This window comes from Periplaneta americana, chromosome 10 (assembly GCF_040183065.1).
Source record: "Periplaneta americana isolate PAMFEO1 chromosome 10, P.americana_PAMFEO1_priV1, whole genome shotgun sequence".
Taxonomy (NCBI): Eukaryota; Metazoa; Arthropoda; class Insecta; order Blattodea; family Blattidae; genus Periplaneta; species Periplaneta americana.
The window spans coordinates 32,094,462-32,120,166 of NC_091126.1; the positions used below are offsets into that span (position 1 = coordinate 32,094,462).

Here is a 25,705-nt window from a genome sequence, read left to right on the forward strand (position 1 = left end):
TTCTCTTTTCGGCATTTACCGTCCCGAGGGGTGACTTTGTGCCATGAGGGTGACTTTGTGCCATTCGCGAAAAACGTATGGAAGTATTCTTTAAGACCGTGACAAGGTTTTAAAGTCTACTTCCTTACGTTTAGTAGTCTTTAAGACCTTGTGACGGTTTTAAAGACTACTTCCTTACGTTTTTTAATGAAATGCGGGAATGGCACAAAGTCACCCTCCTGGCACAAAGTCACCCCGCGCGACGGTACTTCCAAACTTATCTCATTACTTGCTTGAAGTAAAATCCCCGTGTTTTCCCTAACAGTTTGTGGATTTTTTCCTAACAAATTCACGTCATCCGCATAAACAAGCAGCTGATGTAACCCGTTCAATGGTCCACCACTGTGGAGTACTGGTCAGCACGTCTGGCTATGAAACGAGAGGGTCCGGGTTCAAATCCTGGTTGGGACAAATTACCTGATTCGGGTTTTTCCGGGGTTTTCCCTCAACCAATTGAAGCAGAATTGCTGGGTAATTTTCGACGTTGGACCTCGGACTCATTTCGCCATCATTAATTCACATATCATCATCATCTATACAATAGCCCGGGTTAAATTCACGGTGAAGCGTGCTGTACTTGTACAAGAGCGCGGCCGTTCGGCTACTCAATCATTCACAAGAATAGGAGTGGTAAGCACAATAAGCCTCAGGCTGCAGTGCAAGCCTTCGGGTCCCTCCTCCGTAAAAAGAGAGAAAAAAAAGTTCAATTCCGAACTCTCTTTGTTTTCCTGTACTTTCTTAATAGCATATAATAGAGAGAAAATTGGCCACCAGCGTGGTTCAGTCGGCTGAGGTGCTTGCTTCCCGATCCTGAGTTGCACTCGGAGCGGGTTCGATTCTCGTATGGGCTGATTACTTGGTTGTTTTCTTTCCGAGGTTTTTGCCAACTGTAAGGCGAATGTCAGGTAACCTGTGGCAAATCCTCGGCCTCATCTCGCCAAATACCATCTTGCTATCACCAATTCCAACGACGCTAAATAACCCAGTAGTTGATACAGTGTCGTTAAATAACAAATTTAAAAAAAACTAGAACAAAGTTAAAAAGTAAAGGTAACAGTGCATCTCCTTGTTTTAGCCCGCAGTGAATTGGAAAAGCGTCAGTCAGAAACTGGTCTATATGGACTCTGCTGTACGTTTCACTGAGACACATTTTAATTAATTGATTAAATGGCGATCTTACTCATGTTAATTATGTAAGCATGTGTGGCTTACAGCTGTTTCGGTGCTACTTGACACCATCCTCAGAGTGCTAAGACGTACGAGCCGATTAATGGACTCTCGTCCGCCTGAAGTGAACAATCATTCATCAGTTCAGGACTAACATGTGGTTAGCACAAAGATCGCCCAACCGTCGTAGCTGACATGTTGAATTACGAAACCGAATTTCGCTACGCACTGTATCTTCCCAAATTCACCACGATGCTGGTTGGGCACGGATTTCATATAGTTTCGTATCCCAACCCATCCCATCCCATCCCATCCCACTCCATTCCATCTAATCCCATACGGTACCTTATCATCCAATCCCATCCCATCCCACCCCACTCCATTCCATCTCATCCCATACGGTACCTTATCATCCAATCCCATCCCATCCCACTCCATTCCATCTCATCCCATACGGTACCTTATCATCCAATCCCATCCCACCCCACTCCATTCCATCTCATCCCATATGGTACCTTATCATCCAATCCCATCCCACCCCATCCCATCCCATCTCATCCCATACCATTCATCCCATCCCATCCAAGCCCATCTCATACTATTCCATCTCATCTCATCCCATCCCATCCCATCCCATCCCATCCCATCCCATCCCATTCTACCCTATCATATACACAGACTATATATTATCAAATATATATCATGCAATGTCATGACACGCCACGCCACATCACATGACATCACATATCAAATCATATCACACCACACCATTATAATATCATTTCAAATCATAAGTTTATATCATATGAATCTTATCATATATCATATCATATCATATCATATATAATATCATATCATATCATATATCATATCATATCGTATCGTTATTGTATCGTTATCGTATCGTATCGTATCATATTGTATTGTATCATATCATATCATATCATATCATATCATATCATATCATATCATATCATATCATATCATATCGTATTGTATCATGTCATGTCATGTCATATATCATGTCATGTCATGTCATGTCATATATCATATCATATCATATCATATCATATCATATCATATCATATCATATCATACCATATTGTATCATATCATATATGCCATGCCATACAATATCATATACCGGTACACTGTTCTACTGTGTTGCACATTAATCTGCAGAGATTCTTCAGCATCAGTGAGATGATGGGATGATTATGAACTGAAGAGGACATAGTTTTTTAAAAGACTACCTCGAACCTTTCCAAAGCGAAGTGAGGAAAGTCATAAAACATCTCTGACACAGAACTCCATCGGGTTGCTCTGAAGTCAAACCCAGCAAACACTGCATAATTAATATAAAATGTAAGATAGCTGACTGTTTTGCAAGGTGGATAGTATCTCCCTCGAGAAGGAAGAGTCGAGATTTATCAACTACAATGATTTGTAAAAACTGGTCGAGATAAGCCTGAGTAATGGTTGTAAACCTTCGAATAAATAGAGATTTGGGGAAATGTAATCACAAACAATTCACTTGATACAATATTGCACAGAATAGCTGCTCTTACTGCTACTGCATGAAAATGTAATAGTATAATAGTCAAGGTTAAGGGGATGTCAAGGTTAAATAATAGTGAAAAATTAAGAAAATCCACTTAAAAATTTACTGTGACTACCTATTTAGACTGAGTTCAAAAATCTAATTAATTTATATTTCCATAACTATTTTCAAGCCTTTGAGGCAATATGAACTAAACATTTTGAAAATTTTGTCGCAATGAGGCTTTTAGGACATCAATAGAAAATACATTTAAAAAATATAATTTCAAAACTATTAACCCTAATTGCGTCAAATTGTTTAGAGATGATAGTATTGTAGGCATGTTTATGTACCGGTAATTTAAAATTGATAAATTTTGGATGAAAACTGTAGAAGTTTTAAAAACACATAAGTGTCCCCTTAAGTCTTTCGTACCTGAAGAAGAGAAGACACCCGACACTCCACCTTCATTATTGGTTGCCATTTCAATTGGATGCTCAGCAGATGGTAAAAACTCAGGGAATGGGAGAGTTAATCAGTCTGATTATGAGATTATATGGAGGAAAATATATTTAGGACCTGAAACTAAAATATAACTGCAGGAATATCATGAGTTATGACTAGAGACTGGCACAATATGAAGGAAATGTTGTCGAAAATAATATGAAATATACTTTGGCAAAATGTGAAATAAATATTTCAATGCTAGAATAACTTCGTTTCTAAACCATATGAAGCATAAACCTATAGATATTAATTGTTTTGTCCATTTTTAAATGCTACCAAATAAAATACGATAAATCGGCATAATTAAACAGTATGTTTGTAACATAAAATCCTTGCCTAGATGCACGAACTTGGTAAGTCGATTTTGTACACTGAAGAGAGAGAGAAAAAAAAAGAGCTCTTATATTGGCTGGACTGAACACTGGTTACGATATAACACAAGTAACTTTTCTACATTTTCTGAGGCAAGATTATTCCTTCTCTCAGTTAATATTGTTTTGTTCGATGAAAAATTGATGGAGTTGCAAAAGGAGGAGAAATTAAGTATACAGCAAAACTGATTGTTGAAACTCATTTAAAACATTAATTTACACGTATAAAACTGAAAAGACTTTCATTGGATTAGAAATAATGAATAAGAGTGGAACAGGATCCACTTATTTTGTTGTATTGTATTGTATTTATTAACATTCCATGGTATTCATACATTGCTTACAGCTAGAATATGGAACAAGTCAAAAAACGTAATACTATTATAAAATCTTAATTTACAGTCACAGTCTAGAAGAAATATATACAGATGAGATTTACAATATAGTATACTAGTACAACACAAAGTTTTAGTATTAATTTAATGAAGTGTTATTGAATGTCATGAATTCACCTACAGAATAGAAGGCGTGAGAAATTAGGTACTTCTTCAATTTGGCTCTAAATAATTTTATGTTTTGAGTTTCATTTTTTATATCGATAGGGAGGCTGTTAAAAATTTTTACTGCCATATAACGCACTCCTTTTTGATAGCACGATAGACTTGCCAATGGAGTATGGAAGTCATTTTTTGACGTGTATTTATGCTATGAACTGTTGAATTAGTTACAAAGTTTTCACGATTACATACAAGGAAGATTATTAATGACAAGATATACTCACAAGCCATGGACATTATTTGTAGTTTTTTGAAAATAGTCCTACAAGATTCCCTAGATTTGGCACCTACTATTATTCTAATTACTCTTTTTTGTAATAGAAATATAGGCCTACTGTTACTATCTGTGGAATTTCCCCAGAATATTATTCCAAAACTCATTACCGAGTGGAAGTATGCAAAGTATATTGTTTTTAAGGTATTGATATTTACTATCTTTTGCATATATATAATAGCAAAACAAGCTGAATTTAGTTTGGGGGTAATTTCTTGAATATGATTTTTCTAATTTAACACATTATCGATTTTTAAGCCAAGAAATTTGGTTATTGTTGTTTCTAGTAGGGATCTGTTGTTAATTATTACGCTAGAAATTTGCGAGATTGAATTTGGACAGGATTTAAATTGAATTATGTTAGTTTTGTTACAATTTAATACTGTACCAATTTATTGACTGAGAACCAGTCACATATTTTGAAGAGAATTCTCGAATTCCTTGACGCTACAATCTCAATGCCTCTAAACGGGAATTTGGAGATTTTACTGGCCTTGGCAATCCCAGAATATTGGAATATTGGTGTTTCCTGGAAAACATCTGTATTGTCTTATATCTGGAAAGCCCGGTTCAGTGGTACCAGTAGTTATGAAAATATTTGTGGGGGGGGGGGGAATAACATCGTGGAAAGTACGAAAATAATCTGTTCTGGGAGAACTCGACATTTGGGAGATTCGACACTTTTAAGAAAAGTTGTCATTGCGTGCACTGTTCCTAATGAAAAAAAGTTTGAACTGCATTAGTTCTGTGTTGACTGTGTTTGTAATCTCTGTGTAAGTGAATCTCATGTCTTCAACTTCTCTTTTATGTTCACAGAAAGGAATAAACACAACAAATGTGAGTTACCGGTACACTATTCTTTTCGGTCATGAAATATAATACAGGCCTACCATCTTTAGTTTAGTGTAATTTGACTGAATGTGGGTGATATTAGTAGATGCACAAATTATTGTATATGTACATCATTTTACAGGTTCGTAAAGACGCCAAAATGACTCCTAAAAAAATTATATTTGTTTCGAGTGTGCTCTATCTTTTGAATGAAGGGGTATCTCAGGGAGATTTCGACACTATGTTTTGGGAAGATCTCGAGTTCTCTCTGATTTCGCTTGTGGACCTTCTTAGATGACTTGGGGGGATGTCTCTATCAAAATGTTTGTATTTTTGGTCTTAGGAGAGTTGTAACCCTTCATAGACTTTTTAGTGCCACTTTGTTCTCTATCTGTTTTTCTCACAAGTGACACCAATAAGGCAGCACTCATGAAGCAACTAAGCCAGGAGATAATGGAGTAGGGTGGCCAGTTCCTTTCCACATCCATTGCATATATCGCTAATTAGTAACATATTACACTAATCAGACTTCAGATGTATATAAACAATTTATTGTTTCGGAATATGTATGATAAGACTTTGTGTTAAATTTTAACGTACCTTGTTAACATGTTTCGACCTATTTTGGGTCATCTTCAGAACTGGTCGTTGTTGGTCTTGGCGCCTCTTGTTTCCTGTGAGGGTGCGTTCTTAGTGTAGAGTCAAAGAGTGTATGTGTTTTGAAATTGAGTTGTGTGTTGAGAATATCGTTGGGGTGTGTTTTCGTGTGTCTGTATATTTCATTGACTCTATACTAAGAACGCACCCTCACAGGAAACAAGAGGTGCCAAGACCAACAACGACCAGTTCTGAAGATGACCCAAAATAGGTCGAAACATATTAACAAGGAACGTTAAAATTTAACACAAGAAAGTCTTATCATACATATTCCGAAGTGATACAGTATTAAAAGTTGTGTAATCAAGATGTATAATTTATTGTTTTTTGTCTGACACATGTCGTCAAGTGAGATGTTCTGTCTGATAATAAATGTACAGATACGGAAATAAAATTTGGAGCTCCCTTATTGTAAAAGTTTCGCTTACAACACACTACGCATATGCAGTAAACAAGAGCCCCTGTATATATGTTGCTTGTGGACAATCGTGCGAAACTGCTGCCTAAATACAGGTAGACTCCCATCAAACTCACTCCAAATTTTAATTTCATATCTGTAAATATCAGCCAGAACCTCAATCAGAGTACCATGTACAGTATGTGTAAGATATGTCATTATTGTTATAATTTATCGACGAATATATTCATGCTGTGTTTTAGAACGTTTGAATGGATGAGAAGAGAAATACGTTATGCGGAGATGCTAGTTTTTCCTCCTCTGCAATGTTTCAAGTCAAACGATAGAACCACAAAATATTTCTCTTCAATATAAAATATCTTGTCAGAAAATCTACAAGTTTCCATTACTAAATCCAAGTAAGTACGAGAAATTAATTGAAATCAATATGTACAAAATAGTGTTTTTCTTCTGGCATATGCTTATAATATTTTTATGAAGCAAAAAATGTGTAAAAATATTAGACCTATTTTAACATGTCAATTATTTTGTATAAAATTATGATGAATGTAAAATTCGTGTGGGACAGGACAACCGAACAATTTAAAGCACAAATCCCAAGTTTATTCATCTAACAGTATGTTACATCTGTCGTATCTGTTGAAGAAAAAATTGCTCCTCAATGTTGCAGGATGGTGACACTGAGTTCTGTTCTCTCCTGTGTATTTCTCGTCATACATTATTCCGCTGCCAATAACAATTACAAAAATATCACATTCCAAGAAACCAAGGAGTTTAAAATTTCGGAAATAACCAGCAGCAATATGTCGCATCAGGTACAGTAGCAAATTATAGATGTATCGGTAGTGGTATTCTTTTCCCTAAGGTGGCAGCAAGGAACCTTTCCTGGAATTCCTTGTCAGCAGTAATTGGAGTCTAAAATCTTTTAAGTACACTATATTTAGAAATTCTTTTATTGAATAGAACTAGGCTCTTGCGGAAGTTTCTAAATAATTTGCTTTACATGACCAAGTTATTATTTTTTTCTCCTCTATCTTCCTTTTTTTTCCTTGTTCTTTATTATCTTGATATTTTACTTAACCTTTTGTAACTGTATGCCTATGCTATATAGTACGCATTTGCTATTCAACTTTTTATGTATTGAAACTCACATGTATTCTCCAATTAGTATATTATATCTCAAGTAAATTAATCGTCGAGTTTATCTCGAGCAGTTTATGTCTATAAATTGTGTAGGCCTATATTCCCCTTATATTGTGGAACTAATTTTGATTATATGTTATTTTCTACTTTACTTTATGTTCTCCTTGTATTATGTAACTGATCTTAACTATTTGTAATTTTCTACTATATTTTAAGTAATCTCTATAGCAGTGATCGCCAAAAGCTGTGTCGCGACACATGCCCCTGCCTCCACTCAAGCGTAACCATGGTATTATACCCCCCACCCTCTGTTTACAGTCTTCACTTCGATATAAGTAAAGACGGACGTACACATGTAATGTGACAAATGTGTAGGATAATATGTTTCAATGTCTTTTCCAAAACAGAAAACAGATAATATGTAAAAACTTAATTTTAAGGAGCATGGGAGGAACAGTATTTCTTTTGTGCAGATGGCAAAAATATGAGATATTTAATTTGTTGTAAAATTTTAAATGAAGTATAAAAGAACAATGTACGTTGTCATTATTCTTCCATGCCCTTACCTGTAAATTGAATATTTCATTAATAAACAAACAATAAAAAGTATCGGCTTCTATGTCTTAATCGGGGTAAAATACTTCCATGTTTCTTCGACGTATGTAGTTTAATTTGAATATTTCATTAATAAACAAACAATAAAAAGTATCGGCTTTTTCTAATATCTGCTGATGTAAAGTACACGTTCTTTTTATGGTAAATAAGAAAATATATTTTATTTTATTAATAATATAAAAATAATGAATAGAAGGATAAAAGTTAACACAGGAAAAGTATGCGTAGTTAATAAGAAGAAGAATATTATATGTTTTTTTTTTTTTTTTTTTTTTTGGTCACAGTCCGTCTCTGCATTGCCATTCATACATTACCTGAGGAGACACCCACTTCACCCCTCTCCCTACTATAGTGGTGTGCGGGTTGTATTTCTATTACGTCACAATTTCGTGGTGTTTGGCAACCACTGCTCTATAGTATCTCCTTTTGTTTTGTCTTGTATTCTATTACATAATTATGTATTTCCTGTATATTATTCAAACCTGGTTGAGTGCAAGAGAAGGCCTTATGGCCCTAACTCTGCCAAGCAAAATAAAATTACTATTACTATTACATTAATTGACACTAGTTATAAGCCACCGGTGTGGCTCAGTCGGTTAAGTGCTTGCCTGCCAGTCTGAAGTTGCGTTCGGGTGCGGGTTCGATCCCCGCTTGGGCTGATTACCTGGTTGGGTTTTTTCCGAGGTTTTCCCCAACTGTAATGTGAATACAAGGTAATCTATGGCGAATCCTCGGCCTCATCTCGCCAAATATCATCTCACTGTCACCAATCTCATCGACGCTAAATAACCTTGTAGTTGATACAGCGTCGTTAAATAACCAACTAAAATAAAGACACTAGTTATAAACTAGGTCATTACAAGTAAAGTGTTTATTAATATTGTTCTGATACGATTAATAAACAATTGAGATTTTTTTTTGTTTTTCGAGAAAATTAATTGCAACATGTAGCAATGCTACAAAGCATAAATGGCAGTACATCAGTGGCGTACGCAGAATTTTGACAAGGAAGGGGGTTATTACTGAAATTGTTTACAATTTACATTATCGGTATTTAAAATTTTGTGAATTTGTATTATTATTATTATTATTATTATTATTATTATTATTATTATTATTATTAGCTGAGTTTTCACAAGAGGATGTGAAACTAGTTTCGGGAAGAATATTCGCGACAACACTGTCACGTTGTGACTACGAAGAAACATTTGCCAATGTGAAATTTTCACTAACCTCACGAGAAACACAACGCGACTTTTTGGTAAAAAAAATTGTAAAATTTAGCTTCGCGGTAGTTTAGAAATATCAGAGAACCCGGAACGACAAACAACCTTTTCGATAGGTTTCACAAGTTAAATTTCATATTGTCGACTTCATTTTATTACAAGGTCGGTACTAGGCAGTAGGTCTCTCTATAATAAAGATAGCATTGTTATAATTCGAACGTGCTGCAGCACCAAGCACAGGGATTATATTGAAGGAGGCATAGGGGGACTATGCCTTCTGTCGATGTAGATTTTGTTACTCTGACAGTAAAAAATTAGAGAAAGAGAAACGATTATGGATAAAAAAATACTCAAATCTAAACATGTAATTTTTTCAAAAAGTTCAAGGGGGGTTCAAATCCGGTAACCCCACCCCATTGCGTACGCCTCTACAGTATATACTCCATTTTACTAAGTTGTAGAGGGGTGGGTGTAGTTCTGTCTAAGGTAACCTGGCTCAGGAGTGAGCAATTTTCAGCGAGTTCCAAATATTAATTTTTTTTCTAATTCGCACATGAAATTACATATTTGTAGACAGTCGAAAAGACTACAATTTAAGAAATTATTACTGGTAGGAAAGAGATAGTGACAGATTCATACAGATACAGAGTTATATATTCATTGCACTTTTCCATTTGTAGACCGCTTTTAAATATCATAATATTAAGTGATATTAATTTCGGAATATAAAGTATATATGCTTTCACGTCTTAATCAACTAGGTTACCTTGTTGACTAGTTTCGGCCTGGGGGGTCATCTGCTTTATATTCCGAAGTGATATATGATATATATATTTCTTCACAGCACTTCTTTACATGTAATGGTGTACCTCACATTTCTGTATCCGGTGCCACCATTAACATATTATTACAATAACACATTATTTGCAGTACACGTCTCACACATACTCCCAATTACGCAATGTACCTTTTTTGTTACTTGGTCAATCTCCCCTTCAGTATTTCCCTACATTTCATTTGCTATTCTCTATTTGTTCATTAAACCTAATCTATCTAATATTATATACTACTTTCACACCCCCCTTATCCTCTAACTACTATTCACTAAAATATCCATTTAAATTTTTCTCTATAAATTATCATATTGGATTATTTGCCTATTTGTTTTTTTGACATTTTATTCAATTACTGTTCCAACGTTCAAATGTTAGTACTAAGTTTATGCTGTCACTTGTTCATTTCTCTAAACCCTTTCTCACTATTTTCAGTCATTCCTATTTGCGCTCACTTTCACTTTCTCACTATTCTGCTTACACCTAAACCATTGTCACTATTCTCACTTCCTATAAATACTTATATTTTATTTTACACATCTGCTTATACACTTTCTCTCTCCCCTATACTTCTCGATCTTTTCCAGTTTCACTTTACTTGCACTTTTTGATCACAACCCCACTTTTTTTCTACACATATAAAATATCTCTGCTAAATCCTCAACTGTCGCAAATTCTGATCTTTCTTTACTGTTCGTCTCTGCCTTATTTCTGACTTTATCTTTCTTTCTATTTATTTCTTCTTCTATTCCTCTTTTATTCCCCCCCCCCACGCTTTCACTTTCACATACTAGATTTCCACTTACACTTGCACCCTTATTCTTTACAATACTTTCTTCCCTATCACTTCCTGACTCTTGGTTTCTCTTTTTATCACCCCTCGCCTTTTTTCTAGCGCCGGTGTTGTTTGTTCTGTTATTGTCAGCATTCCTTCTGGAGTGCGCTAACCTTACCACCATCGTATGTAGACTAGGAATCCGCTTACATTGCGTGATCACGTTACTGTTTTCTTCTCCTAGCTGCGCCATCATCTTTACACTTCCTCATACGTCAGTATGTGGGTTCCTGAACTCCTTACTAATCGCTCCTGTTACCATGTGTTGATCTGCGACAATCACTTGTTCTGTCCTTGAAGTTGTCGAAGTGATATAGTGTTAAAAGTTGTGTAATAAATTTATTAATTTATTGTTTCTTTATTTTTTTACAGGTATCAATTCAGCAAGTAATTTCTATGCCCATTGAAAAATATGACATGTGTTTTCAAAGAGAATATACTGCAAAAATTGATGATAACTCAGTTGCTACTCATTACAACAATACACTACAACTTCAAATTAAAATGATTAATATGAGTGTTGAAAAAATTCCCTGTAACAGCAATTCAATGATTACAGCTCCAAGTCCACCTTTGTTTATAGCTGAAAAGTTACTCAAATTATCGATAGAGGCAAATCTGAATGAAAATATTACAGCTGGATTTTTGATATTGGACTTTATGTGTTGGAAACGAAACAAAAGGTAATATTAATTTGAAAATAACTTTTCAATACTTGGTAAACTTAAGAATTGTGTTCGTCACAATAGAACAAAGGTCAAAAGTTAAATACAAACAAACTTATGCAGATGAGTGTATAACTGACATATTATTTATAAGTACTTGATCAACATAATGTTTACTTTAAGGGACCGCAATGAAGAAAAGAAGTAGAAAATATGAAGACGTATACAGAGTGTCTCAGAAATAAACAGACAAAATTTTATGGAATGTTCTTTAAGCTAAGTGGGGTGCACACATTATTTTTTTAATTATGTTTTAATTTCACTGTAGGCGCGTGCACAACAATAAACTGCATAAAACTACCTACTAATGACAGCACGTCTGTCTGTCTGTCTGTCCACACAAATATAACATTAATGGAATGGCTTTGTACAGAACTTTATATTTTATTTCTTAACTAAGTCCTGTTAAATTATTTTGATTTTTTTTTAATTGCATAAGCCTAACAGCCCCTTTAGACAAAATTGGACATATATTTTTGAATATATGTATCCAAACCCAACCATTGGAATGTTAGGTAATTATGTAGATATTTATATTCATTTATATTTGTATACCGGTACTTGTAATTATTTTTTACTATCGAATAAAGAAAATCTAAATATTCAGCTATAAAAGGAACCAGCCATATTTCTTCACTTGTTTTGAAGGTCCAAAGAAAAATATGGTATGGGGTACAAAATGGACTCCGCCCAGCTTGCCAAGGGTTAATATTTATTTCATGAAGGCTACACGCATAAAATAAAATAAACCATACAATTTGAAACTATAATGGTACCATTACTTCAGTTTTAGGGAAATATGTTTCCTGTCATAATTTTACAAAATTTCTCACCCCAACCCATCCCCACTTGATTCTGACCGTTTTCTGCTAGGAAAAGCGGACTACCCTCTCTCCTAAACATCCCTTCCTGCTGGTTTACTTGTTTCGGCGCAGCAAGTGCCATGAGTTTGGAGCTGAACTCTACATAACGGAGAAAGAGACCCGTATTCAATAATTTTCTTGGATGAGGCTAGGTTCCACCTCCATGGGTTAGTGAACTCATAAAATAATCCTTATTTTCTCTCAATGAAACCTAACATCATTCATGAAGTACCATTCCACAATGAGAAAATTGGTTCATAGTGCATCATGAGTGGCGAAAGAATTTATTATAAGACCAATTTTTATGAGACAACAGTAGACACATATGTGAATACGAATTTTCCCTCTTTATTTTGAGAATTAATCAACAAGGAGCGTAAGTTTGTCTTTTTTCATCAGGATCTGTCAGAGTGCATAAAGCCATGTTTCAATGACAGAAATTGAGAGAATTTTCAACGAGGGCAGAGTTCTTAATAGGGATGTGGCCTTCCCAGTCCCCCGACCTATTCACTGTGACTTTTCTCTCTCGGATAAATTTAAAGATGTCGTATACAAGATAAACCCACACCCTGGAATAATTTAAACTTAATATTCCTCAGGAGATTGACATCATTTCTCAGCAAGTGGTGGATAATTTCTTAATGAGGTGCCATAAATGTATTAGACAACAAAAGCACCTTCGTTTTTTAAGCTGCAGAAATTCTCAAACCTATAATAATTTATTATTTAGAGTATATTTCATACACAGAATAATGTTGGGAGTTTGAATTCAGAAGTGCAAGAATTATGAATTGACCTTATATTTCAGTAAAACATTTGCTTATTAACAGCTCTTTCAGGGACTGTGGAGTTTCACTTCTTCTACATAAGAACCTGATAAATCATACTGCAGGTGTGCTGTATATGGATGCCTGGATTCTTGAACCAGTGAGGGCCTTCAAAGGACATACAAGGCGACTTCATATTCACTGCAACCCATTCTTGCAACTTGGGGTCTTTAAAACTTTGATAGGTGAATGCTGTTACGAAGAAATGTTGCTCAGAGGGACTGGAAGTGGAAATACAGTGATCCAGAATAAACCTATGTTGAAATCTCTTCATATAATTCACGCCCTGAAGAACACTACGAAAGGTATTAAAGCATTGCTTACAGTGTCGTACCAATTCAATTGCTTGAACTTCACTTTTTTCACTTTTTAATATGTCTTTATGTGCAGTACAAATAAATATGATGATAGAAGGATTTGTTTCGAGAATTACACGTTTTAAGAAATCCCCAGTAGTTAAACATTTGTTTCTGACATGCTTTCTTTCTATAGTAATAGTAGTAGTAATTTATTCACCATAAAGACTTTTACAAATCATGGCTTCGTCAATCTTATTTCTAAGTCTTAATCTAGTTTCTGATTATATTATAGATATATTTATGAATTTGTAGCTTTGTTATTGCAGGACATCTGCTGACATGATTTAAGAAGAACTATATATAAGATAGTACTGTACTGTATAAATATAATAATAATAATAATAATAATAATAATAATAATAATAATAATAATAATAATAATAATGTTAACAGCAATAACGACCTATATGCCTTCACAATTACACATTAGTAGGCACTTTCATGCAAGGTCTAAAGACATAAATTCCTCTACAGTATATGGCATATGATGCAGCAGCAACCTGTTGACCATGGTTTTAAACTTCTTTTGTTTACTACTTATTATGGAGCTTGGAATTTTATTATACATATTTATGCCTCTATGTAAAATACTTTTAAGACTTGTGGTAATTCTGTGAGTGGACAGATGGATATGGCTTGATGTTCTTGTTGGATACATGTGGTAGTCTGAATTCAATTTGAATTTTGCTTTGTTTTTTATGAATGAAAGACACTGTTTCTAGAATGTATATACAAGGCACTGGCAGAATTTTGAGTTCCCTACAAATTTCTTTACTTTTCGACCTTATAGGTGCTTGTTTCATAATTTTTATAATTTTCTTCTGTAGGTTAAAAATTTCCGTAATTTTGCTTGTTGCGCCCCATAATGGTATGCCATACTGAATCTGGGAATGTATATAGCCAAAATACATAGATCTGAGAACTTCATTAGAGGTTGTTTTGTTTAAAATTCTGAAAGCATATATATAGCAGTTCAATTTTTCTATAGTTTTCTCAACATGATAGTTCCAGGTTAAAGCAGAGTCGATCCAGATGCCTAGAAATTTTGTATTTTTAACTTCCATTATGTCTTTATCATTTATTTTGATAGGAGTAGAATTTTGATCGCTGCTATTGTTAAAGAGTATGTAAACAGTCTTATTAATATTCAGTTGTAACTTACTTTGCTGAAGCCAGTTTTGGAAGTGGCCATTGCTCTGATGGCCTGTTGGTCTATGTAAATCTCTTTACTGTGGTAACAAATCTACGGGTATGTAATGCATTTGTGTAAAGTTTGGAAAATCTTGCATTGGATGTAATTTATTTATTTATTTACCGGTATTTACTTATTTATTTGTTTTTATTTATTTACTCATATTATTTACACATTTATTTTAATTATTTATTTATCTCTTTATTTATTTCTTTATTTATTTACTTATTTGTTTGTTTGCTTATTTATTTCTTTATTTAGTTATTTATTTATATATTTTATATACAGGTACCGTACTTATTCATTTATTTACACATATTTATTTTATTTATTCAATTGTGATAAACGTATGTTTAACAAATAGTGGAAGCCGAGGATTATATAATGGTTAAGAATTCTTACAGAACTAAGAGAATTTGCTGAGAACAATTATTATTAATTATGGTTCATTTAACAATGCTCGCAACTGCAGAGGTTATATTAGCATCGCTGGTGTGCTGGAATTTTGTCCCACAGGAGTTCTTTTACATGCCAGTAAATCTACTGACATGAGCCTGTCGCATTTAAGCACACTTAAATGCCATCGACCTGGGCCAGTATCGAACCCGTAACCTCGAGCACAGAAGGCCAGAGCTATACCGACTACGCTAGCAAGGACGACGAATTTGCTGAGAACATATAGTTTGAATTATTATGAATAATTGATTATGTCTCTTTTAATGTTTGCTTAAAATACACTAAAACTATGTTCCATTTTGTTTGTTCACAGTGAACTTCGCAAACTTGACTCAGTTAACCAGTCTTGCGCTTCCAGACACTTCATTGACTCAACTCTCCGAAGACATGAAAATGCTCAAGCAACTCACTTTCCTGGATGTTTCTATCAATAATCTTACCAATTTATCCATTGATATTTTGGCAAGCATGGACCTCAGAGTGTTAAATGTGTCTTCCAATAATCTAAGAAGCCTTCCATCCGACTTCAGTCGTCTCAAACACATTAGAATTCTAGATATATCCAAAAACGCAATTTCTTCTGGCGACATTTATAGCATATCTTTTCTAAATAATTTAGAAGAACTGGTTTTGTCCAATAATAATATAGACAATATTCCTAAAGAAATGTCATCTTTAAGTAAGTTAAAATTACTTGATTTGAGTTACAATCGTCTGAACACATTCCATTATTTAGAAGGAATAGAGCCTTACACTTCATTAGAAATACTCAAACTCTCTTACACAGCTTATGTAATGAGAGATGAAGATATACTAGAGAAAGTAATGACAGAAAAAGACATACTAGAGAAAGTAAATTCTCTGAAGTATATAGATTTATCGGGCAATACTAAATTTATGTGGGCACAGGAGCCATTTAGATTTCTCAGAAATAAACATGACCTTGAGTTACTTAACATGTCAGGAATAGATATGAGTGTACAAGGTGGGCTTAATATCAGTTTTAGAAATGAAGTCCAATATTTAAAGAACTTTTCAAAATTGAAAGTTGTGGATCTGAGTAAATGCAAGATATCCTTCCTCGATCCAATAATATTTACAAAATTTCAGAATCTTGAGGAATTATATTTATCCACAAATAATCTAAAAACAATTCCCAGTAATCTTATCGAATCGGCGAACTACATAAAAAAACTCGATTTGTCACACAATCTCCTCTCATTTGTACATTTAAACGTGACACAAAATTGTGAAATAAAATTATTGGATATTTCACACAATAATATAACTTCCCCAAAAAACATCACGTCATCGGGAAGGATCGTGTGGCTTGATCTTTCTTCAAATAACATTTTCCAATGGAATGACCCGAAGATTTTCTCAGTACCAACAGTAATTCAAAACGTGAATTTATCAAGCAACAGAGTTAACATCCTGACAGAACATATGAGAAAATCATTGGAAGTGCTCAATAGTGCTGATCTAGGAAGAAACCCCGTTGACTGTGAGAAATGTGAGTTGAAGCCTGTACAGAACTGGCTCTTGAATGGTGCCCGAAATAAGATTCACAATTATACTTGTCACTGGCCTATGGAAGATGAAGGCAAGAATGTAATCAATGTGAAGGTGGAATGTCTTCCAGGAAGAAATGGTGTTCATTATTCAATACAGATAATAATAGTTATTATTGCGGTTGTAGCCCTACTTTCAACTGGAATAATTGTGTACTGCTACCGCCTGCAAATTATGTACACTATTCATATGTTGAGTGTCAGATGGAATTCCAAAAGAAATTGCGACAGCAGTGTGGTAAAAGAATATGATGCTTTCGTATGCTACAGGTAAGTCATGAGTTATGCAGACCATGTGGTATGGTTACAATATGTTCTGTGTCAGATAGAGTTCTGCAGAAAATTTCACAACAGTGAGGTGAAAGAAAAAAAATGTTTCTATGCTGTTTGTAAGTAATTAATTATGGTAAAAAATGTGTCATTAATTTATATGAGGTAAAAGAATTTCAATTATTACAATCTTGATTTTTTCCAGAATTCATGTTGGATAATCTTACAAGGGAACTGTTCCAGGTCTTATAAGAGATTTATATATTCTTACTTTCGTATTTCTATATACCAGAGGTCTCCAAAAAGCGTATCATCATTCGTGCTCTCGATGCTGCCCGCCGAACACAGTGTGCTGTAAGGCTAGAGAAGGGGAAGAGATTCGTACCTCAACAGATGGTAGCGATCAGTGGGGGATCGTGGCAACGGTCTGCTTATGCTTACAAATAATAACATCAAAAGAATAAGAAATATCATTCGTTTGTATATTATTTTGACATACTATGAAGCTGGAGCCCCGTCTGTTGCTATTGACACAAGCCACTGTAAATTCAACCTCTTCTGTTCTATGGTGCCTTTCAGTGCCTGGAAAAGATCTTCTCCAGTTGTATTTTGTAATTACATCTAAACGACATTCAGACACAGTAAAATGTTCATTAACTTCTCGGATGAAAATGGCTAGGTGAGCTTTGTCATTTCTATCTGTCCAATTCAAGTGAGTAAGCTACAAACTGGTAAATTGTGGTTTCGACTTCAGGTTCAATTACATTTAAAATTTAGAAATTCTTTCTCTTAACTTTAATTCGAAACAATTTAATTTTCTTGAACTTTGACTTTGTTCTGGACACAGTATTTTAGTAACGTCCTGTATGCACGATTTTACAAATGATGCTTCCGTAAAGGGCTTCATTGATTTTCCAATATTCCAAGTTAGAACATGGCTAGCAAGGAGCTTTTTTGTTTAAGACTGAGGACACGTGTGTGATTTGTGTTTGTATTTTCTTGTTTTATATTTATCAAGATATTTGTAGGCCTACGCATTTCACCTAAAATTAAACGAAAAACTTTGTTTGTCATGCGGAACTGAGTGTAAATGTATTGTAATATACTGATTATTATGTATAACCAACAGTTATACAGATAGCCGCAAAATAAATTATTTTCACATGTCCAACATGCCTGTAATTGTATGATATTCTTTGTGAAGAGTCGAGTATTGTCGTCGCATGTTCAATTTTAACACACCCTTAAGAATTTTAGAATAAATTAAGCATTTCACATTCTCCCCACTAACACAAAAAAATTTCTCTTCCTATTCACCCTTGAATGTACAACGTCCATGATTAAAAGACATTGTGAAACGGTGGAACACTCCGACCAACACAATGATAATGGCAGTCCGCCACTGCTCTTCGTTCGTACATAAACATTGAGTACAGTATAGATGGGGATGGGTGAGGCAGAGCGCGCTCCTTATGTATTGGCTTCAGTTCCGTTCAGGAGCTTACTCACGAGTACGCTTTTGGAGACGTCTGCTATATACCATCTGTTTCTTCAATATGGGTAGAAGGACATTATATGCTCTATTTGCTGCACCAATCCTAGTTTCTACTTCTGTATGAATTTCATTATTACTTCTCAAACATGTGTCTAAATACATGAATTTATCCTTTTTCTTTCAAAACTATATTTACCTATTTTTATTATCTTATTTTATAGATGGGAGTTCCTTGACATAACCATATATTTCGACTTTTGCTCATTAATTTCTAATCCCAGTTTACTAGTTTGCTCCACTAAGGCTGTAAATGTTTCACTAACATCCTTTTGTCTGCTTCCCAGTATAACAAGATCATCTGCATAGGCTAGAATCTGGCTACATTTATTAAATATTGTTCCTTTAGTTTGGCTGGAGGCCTTCCTAATTGGAATTTCAAGTACAATAATAAATAACAAGGGTGCTATTGTATCCCCTTGTCTCAGGTCTTTACTATTGCATATACATCCCTATTGAGACCTCTGCACATCTTGACTAGTTTCCTGGGGAAACCTAGTTGGTGCATACCTTCCCATACTTCGTTTTTATCTTTCCACACACACACTGGCATACGCTGTTTTAAGATCAATAAACAGGCAGTGAATGTTTATGGATTGTTCCCAACATTTTTCTTGTATCTGTCTTATTGTAACAATTTGATCAGTGTAGAAGGCCATCATCATCATCCTTCACGAATTAGGCCTCTGTAGACCTGTTTCGGCCCCATCTAGCAGTCTTCTTAAAGGTCTTCCTGGTCGATGATGTCCTCTAGGTTTATACTGCATCATAATTTTTGGGATTCTTGAATTTTTCATTCTTCTTACATGATCTAGCCAATTGAATTTGTATCTGCTGATTTTTTCTTCTACTGACTCTACTTCTAATTGTTCTAAAATTTCTTCATTCCTTTTTCGGTCTAAAAGAGTATATCCTGCTGTCCTCCTGAAAAATTTCATTTCCGTTGCTTTCTGTTCATGTCTTTTTTCTTTAATGTCCAAATCTCGCTTCCGTATAAAAGGGAGGGTAATGCTAGTGTATTATATATTTTTATTCTTGTAGATTTTTGTACTAATTTAGCTTTTAATTTATTGTTTATTATTCCTAAAATTTGTGTAAATTTGGTAATTTTTTTGTTCACATCTTTTTCATTTTGATAAGATATTTCACAACCCAGATAATTGAAATTTTGCACTTGTTCGAGGCATTGGTTATTGTGTATTATCTTACTTCTGACTGGGTCTTGTCCTAAAAATGCCATTACTTTTGATTTTTGTGCTGAAATTTCCACCCCAAAATCTTTTAATATTTTATTTAATGTATACATTCCTCTATGTAAATTATCCTCTGAATTGGAAATTATGACTTGATCATCGGCATAGAGTAAGGTATTTAATGTTAGAGCACTGGTTATTTTGATTCCTGATGTGTAGATTTGGTTCCATTTTAAAATAATTTCATTTATATAGATATTAAATAAAGTTGGTGATAGTGGACAACCTTGTCGAACTCCATTATTAACAAATTTTCTTTCGGATATACAGTTATTTATTTTGACACTTATTTTGCTGTCTGTGTAGATTTCTATTATATTTTGTAATAGCAAATTTGGAATATTTTTATCTTGTAATATGTCGAATAAAAGGTCTCTTCGAACTTTATCAAAAGCTTTCACAAAATCAATAAAAGCTATATCGGTTTCTAAATTAAATTCTCTTCTTTTTTCTAACAATAGTTTGATACTAAATAATGGATCTACACATGATCTTCCTTTTCTAAAGCCTTTTTGACACTCCAGAAGGAAAGTTTCAGCATGTTTTTTTTTTTAATTTTTCATTTAAAATCCTACTAAATATCTTATAACATGTGTTGAGGATACTAATCCCTCTATAGTTTTCAACATTCTGTTTATCTCCTGTTTTATATATGGGAATAATTACACTATTTTTCCATTCTTCCGGTAAAAGTGTAGAAGGTCAGGTTGAAAACATTAAATGTGAAGACGAAGGCTCTTCAAGGGTTGCAGCACTCTGGAATTAAGTGTTAATTTTGAATTAGGCAAAAAAGCAACTAATTTAAGTTTTAAAATTCTAATTCTATAAAATGAATTGTTACAGACTGTTTAACCTTTGTTTTTCAGTGGCTCTGATAGTTCTTGGGTGTGCAATGAACTGTGCCCTCAACTGGAGAGAGAACCAGAAAATTACAAATTATGCATTCATGAACGCGACTTTCCTGTTGGTACATTTATCATCAGAAACATAGACAAGGCCATCCGAAGCAGCCGACACACTATTATTATTCTCACCAACAAATTTCTTACCAGTTCCGTAAGTCTATTAATCATATGTCTTCTTCTTCAATCGTGTTTCCAGCACTTGAAACCTCTTCTGCGTTCCAGGTCAATTCGTTCACAGCACAATGTTCAATATACAGAAAATTAAGTACAAAAATGTCCACAATTAAAACATCAAATCAAATACCGGTACCGCCTCTAGTCAAAATGTCCAATATATAGAAATGTCCACAAATCAAAATGTGCAATATACAGAAATGTCCCCCACAAGTCAAAATATTCAATATGTGTTATGCACAGAGACGATTATTCATCATTCTTTTTGGAGAGCTACATCACCAAGATTCACACTTTCTATGAGGAATTCCAATGAAATAGCACTGCAAGGAAGTTATACAGGGACATCATTTTATTTTTACTTCAATTTTTATTGTACCTGAGTTTTTTAATGTACTTCACTCCCACCCCTTCTACTAATGAAGTTCAACCGTCCTCCACACAGATCCAAGACCGCATATACAATCATAGTAGCATTACTGTCATAGTAAACAGTACGTTCCAAAAATATGTTCGCGTTTTCCAGTGACGAAAGAGCTTTCAATATTGCATCATTTTCCATTTGCCTACGTCGCCTCCCGGTTTCCCCCACCTGCTTCTATTCGCCTCTCTGTAGATGCTAGTGGCTGGGGTGTCTTAGCTCTTTTCTGAAAACATTAATTTCTGTTAGGAATTGGACGTCTAGGCAATATTATACCCATACAATTGTTTAAAATAACTTAAATAAAAGGGCCTCGTTAAGTAATTAACTGTCACGTGATTTCCTCCCTTTCTACAACGCTGCGATGTAATCACTTGGACGGACAGTAGATAGCATGTCTGAGTTATTTTATCTTTTCGGATCGGGCAGAAGTGAAGATTGAATTTACAGCACGTAAGGTCTCTTTTATAGAGTAGGTACAGAATTATTTCAACATGAGTTACTGATAAGAAGTACGAACCTGGTAATTGGAATTACGTACAGTAGTCTATAGTGCGATAAATATGCACATTAGAACTGAAGCCTATATTTAAATGAACGGCCACCATTTTCAAAAATGTGTTTAAATATCCATATTATGATTATTTTTCAATGTAACTTCATTCTCTATAATGTACGCTAATGTGCTGTAGACAATACAATATACACTGCATAATGAATACGTCCGCATGGAAAGCTCAGTGCATGAGTAAAAACACTCATTGTTAATACTGTACTGTATTTTTATTAAACAAAAACTTAATGAAAATGATCAAACTCAAAATCGCGATATTTCCTAGTTTACGTAAATGGATGAACTACTTTTCTTCCCTCCTATACCTAGTAAAGTGATTTGTTTGTATATTACGCCAGTATCCTCGAACTCCAGTCATGGAAGGGGGTAGCAAACGATGTTTCCGGTTCTTAATCGTTGATCCAAAGGTATAGCCAGGTTAATATTAGAAATGTTAGTAAAAATAAAATGATGTCCCTGTAGAACCAATAATGTAGTGGAAGATTTCTAATCTGAATTTAAAAAAATGATTTCTGGACACTGTGTCAGTGCTTGGAAATTTATAGAAAACATAAAACAAGAACAGAATAAGACAAAGAATGCCATTTAATTTAAGTTCACATTGGTCACTTAAATGTAAAACACCCCATAAGCAAGGAGTATATTACTATACAATGGCGAATTGAAGTGATTGTACAGTAGTGGCAAAAAAAATCGGACCAACCCTTGTAGCTGATTTCAGAGCCTTGTTCACTTCAGAGCACGATAGACTGGTAACTAAGACTTTCGTGGTTCGAATCCTGCCAGGGAAGGAAACTTTTTTTGTTCCTTATTCAAATTTATTCCCAATACGTTTCGATTACTGGTAAAATTCATGTTCTGGGAATAATAAGTTAATTAAGTAGTAAAATATCGCTGCAATCGAAAAGTATTGGAAATAAATTTGAATAAGGAACGAAAAAAAGTCCTTCCCAGGCAGGATTCGAACCATGAAAGTCTTAGTTACCAATCTCTCATGCTCTGGAGTTAACAAGGCTCTGGAACCTGCTACAAGGGTTGGTCCGGTTTTTTTGCCACTACTGTACATCAATACAACAAATATAAGGACAACAATATTGTGAAACAGTATCTGAGGGCAGTTTCATGTCATATGCAGCTGCATGTTGACCTCAGTGTGGAAGAAAATTAGAAAATAGAATACGTAACAGAATATTGTACATCTAGTAGCTCAGTTGGAAAGAGCGCTGGTACATTCAACCAGAGATCCCAGGATCGATACCTGGCCCCGGAACAATTTTTCTCTTGAAATTATTCAAATCTGCTTTACAGGGAGCCTTACCTGAAAGACTAGATTTGCATAATATATACGTCACTGTGTACGTTAACAGAAAACCACAATTCCAAGTCACGCAGAGATTGTGTGCACTCGATGTGGGTCTCTGGCATTTCGTCAGCCCACGCGAGTTGTGTGGATATAAAGGGAAAAGTTGAGATGGTGTCGGGTGGAGTTCCCAGGTAGCTCAGTTGGAAAGAGCGCTGGTACGTTCAACCAGAGGTCCTGGGATCGATACCCGGCCCCAGAACAATTTTTCCCTTGAAATTATTCAGAATATTGTAAATTAACTTACATTTCATTGTTAAATTATTAATTCACATTTTAATAAATATTGTTCTGGACATTCATAATATGATACATGTAATAATTCGGGATACCGTATTTAAGGTAATGACTATTTAATGACTGTGGACATTTTTGTTACCGGTACTGGACATTTAATGTCTATGTACATTTAAGATAATGTCATTTAATGACTGTGGACATATTTTATATTGGACAATTAATGACTGGGGACATTTCTGATACAGGACATTTAATGATGATGGACTTTTTTTGGTGAACATTTCGGAGTGGACTAATTGACTGATAATCCACTTCTGTGGACCAACAGGAATAATCTGTGTGGCTGGTCAAGCTGTTGCATACCCCTGAGGGCAGGGATATATCATGGAGCACAGGTGGAATGAAATGCCAGGAAAACCGAAGATCTCAGAGAAAACCTGCCACAGAGGCACTTGGGCCACCAAAAATTTCACTGGCACTGCCGGGGATCAAACCTCGATTGCATCAGTGAAAGGCCATCATATAATCTACCATATCACAGCTCGGTTAAATTAATCATTGTTGTTGGTATAATTAAGCTTAATTAACAACTATCTTAGTATATTGTTGTATCTTGCTTTATGGTATTGTCTTGCTGCAGTAACTAATTTTAAAAGAGTAGTAGTGTGTAGTGTCCCGCGCTGTGGCGTCGCAGTCTAAGGCATCAGGCCTAGGACTCGCGTTAAGGAATGCACGCTGGTTCGAGTCCTCATCATCATCATCATCATTGGAATTACGGCCCTTATAGTTTAGCCTTAGCCTCCCTCAGAACATCCGCCCAATCACTCCTGTCTAATGCTCGTGTTCTCCATCTTCTAATTCCAGCTTTTGTTAGGTCAGCCTGAACGTCATCCAGCCATCTCAATTTAGGTCGTCCGACTTTCCTTCTTCCTACTGGCAATGCATCTAGTAGAGCTTTGGGTGTGCGATTGTTCTGCATCCTGGCTACGTGTCCCAGCCACTCTAACCTTCTGAGTTTTTTGTCAACAACAATGTTGTTATCTTTATATAATTCATATAACTCAGCATTTGTTTTAATTCGCCAAAACCCTTGCTCATAAGTAGGCCCAAAGATTTTCCGTAATACTTTCCGTTCCCAGGCATTTAAGATCTTTATTGCCCTTTCAGATAGAGTCCAGGTTTCACTTCCATATACTACTATTGGTTTAATAATAGTTTTATATATTCTTATTTTAGCTTTTCTTGAGATACACCTAGACTTCATAGTTTTATTCAATGCCCAAAGACCTCGATTCCCAGCTGCAATCTTCTCTTTTATATCAGTCATAACATCATTATTGTCTTTCACCATGGAACCCAGATACTTAAAACAGGAAACTCTATCAAAATCAGTATCATTTAAATTAATCTTATTAGAATTGTCATTATTCATATTATACATGTATTTAGTTTTATCATTGTTAATTTCCAGACTGGCTTTGATTGCTTCAGCTTCTATTTGTTTGAGTATTTCATCCATTGTACTTACATTGCGTGATAAGATAACAATATCGTCTGCATATGCCATATATTGTGCCGTTCTATTGATGATTGTACCTCCTGGGTTTATGGTTATCTTTTGAACAATTCTATGCAATCCAACATTAAACATTCGAGTCCTCATGGGAGAAGAAATTTTCTCATGAAATTTCGGCCAGTGTATGGGACCGGTGCCCACCCAGCATCGTGATGCACTTGGGGAGCTACGATAGGTAGCGAAATCCGGTTACGAATGCCAGCTATAACGGCTGGGGGGATCATCGTGCTAACTACACGATACCGCCATTCTGGTTGGATGATCGTCCACCTCTGCTTCGACATGTGGGCGTGAGGCCAGCAGCTGGCTGGTTGGTCTAGGCCCTTCACGGGCTGTAGCGCCATGGATTATTATAGTAGTATGTAGTACTGCAA

The 25,705-nt window shown here is 34.9% G+C and overlaps 1 protein-coding gene across 1 annotated transcript in view; it reads left to right on the forward strand.

Annotated features, from left to right (window-relative positions):
• The window catches only part of LOC138707548 (toll-like receptor 2), a 40,746-nt gene that overhangs the window by 13,608 nt on the left and 1,433 nt on the right, over positions 1-25,705 (forward strand). The window contains exons 2-7 of the mRNA XM_069837097.1: positions 6,604-6,759; positions 7,032-7,176; positions 11,386-11,696; positions 13,432-13,733; positions 15,749-17,276; positions 20,948-21,137. Of these exons, the coding sequence (XP_069693198.1) occupies positions 7,033-7,176; positions 11,386-11,696; positions 13,432-13,733; positions 15,749-17,276; positions 20,948-21,137 (2,475 nt within the window). The 5' untranslated portion in view covers positions 6,604-6,759; position 7,032. The remainder of the gene's footprint in view (positions 1-6,603; positions 6,760-7,031; positions 7,177-11,385; positions 11,697-13,431; positions 13,734-15,748; positions 17,277-20,947; positions 21,138-25,705) is intronic.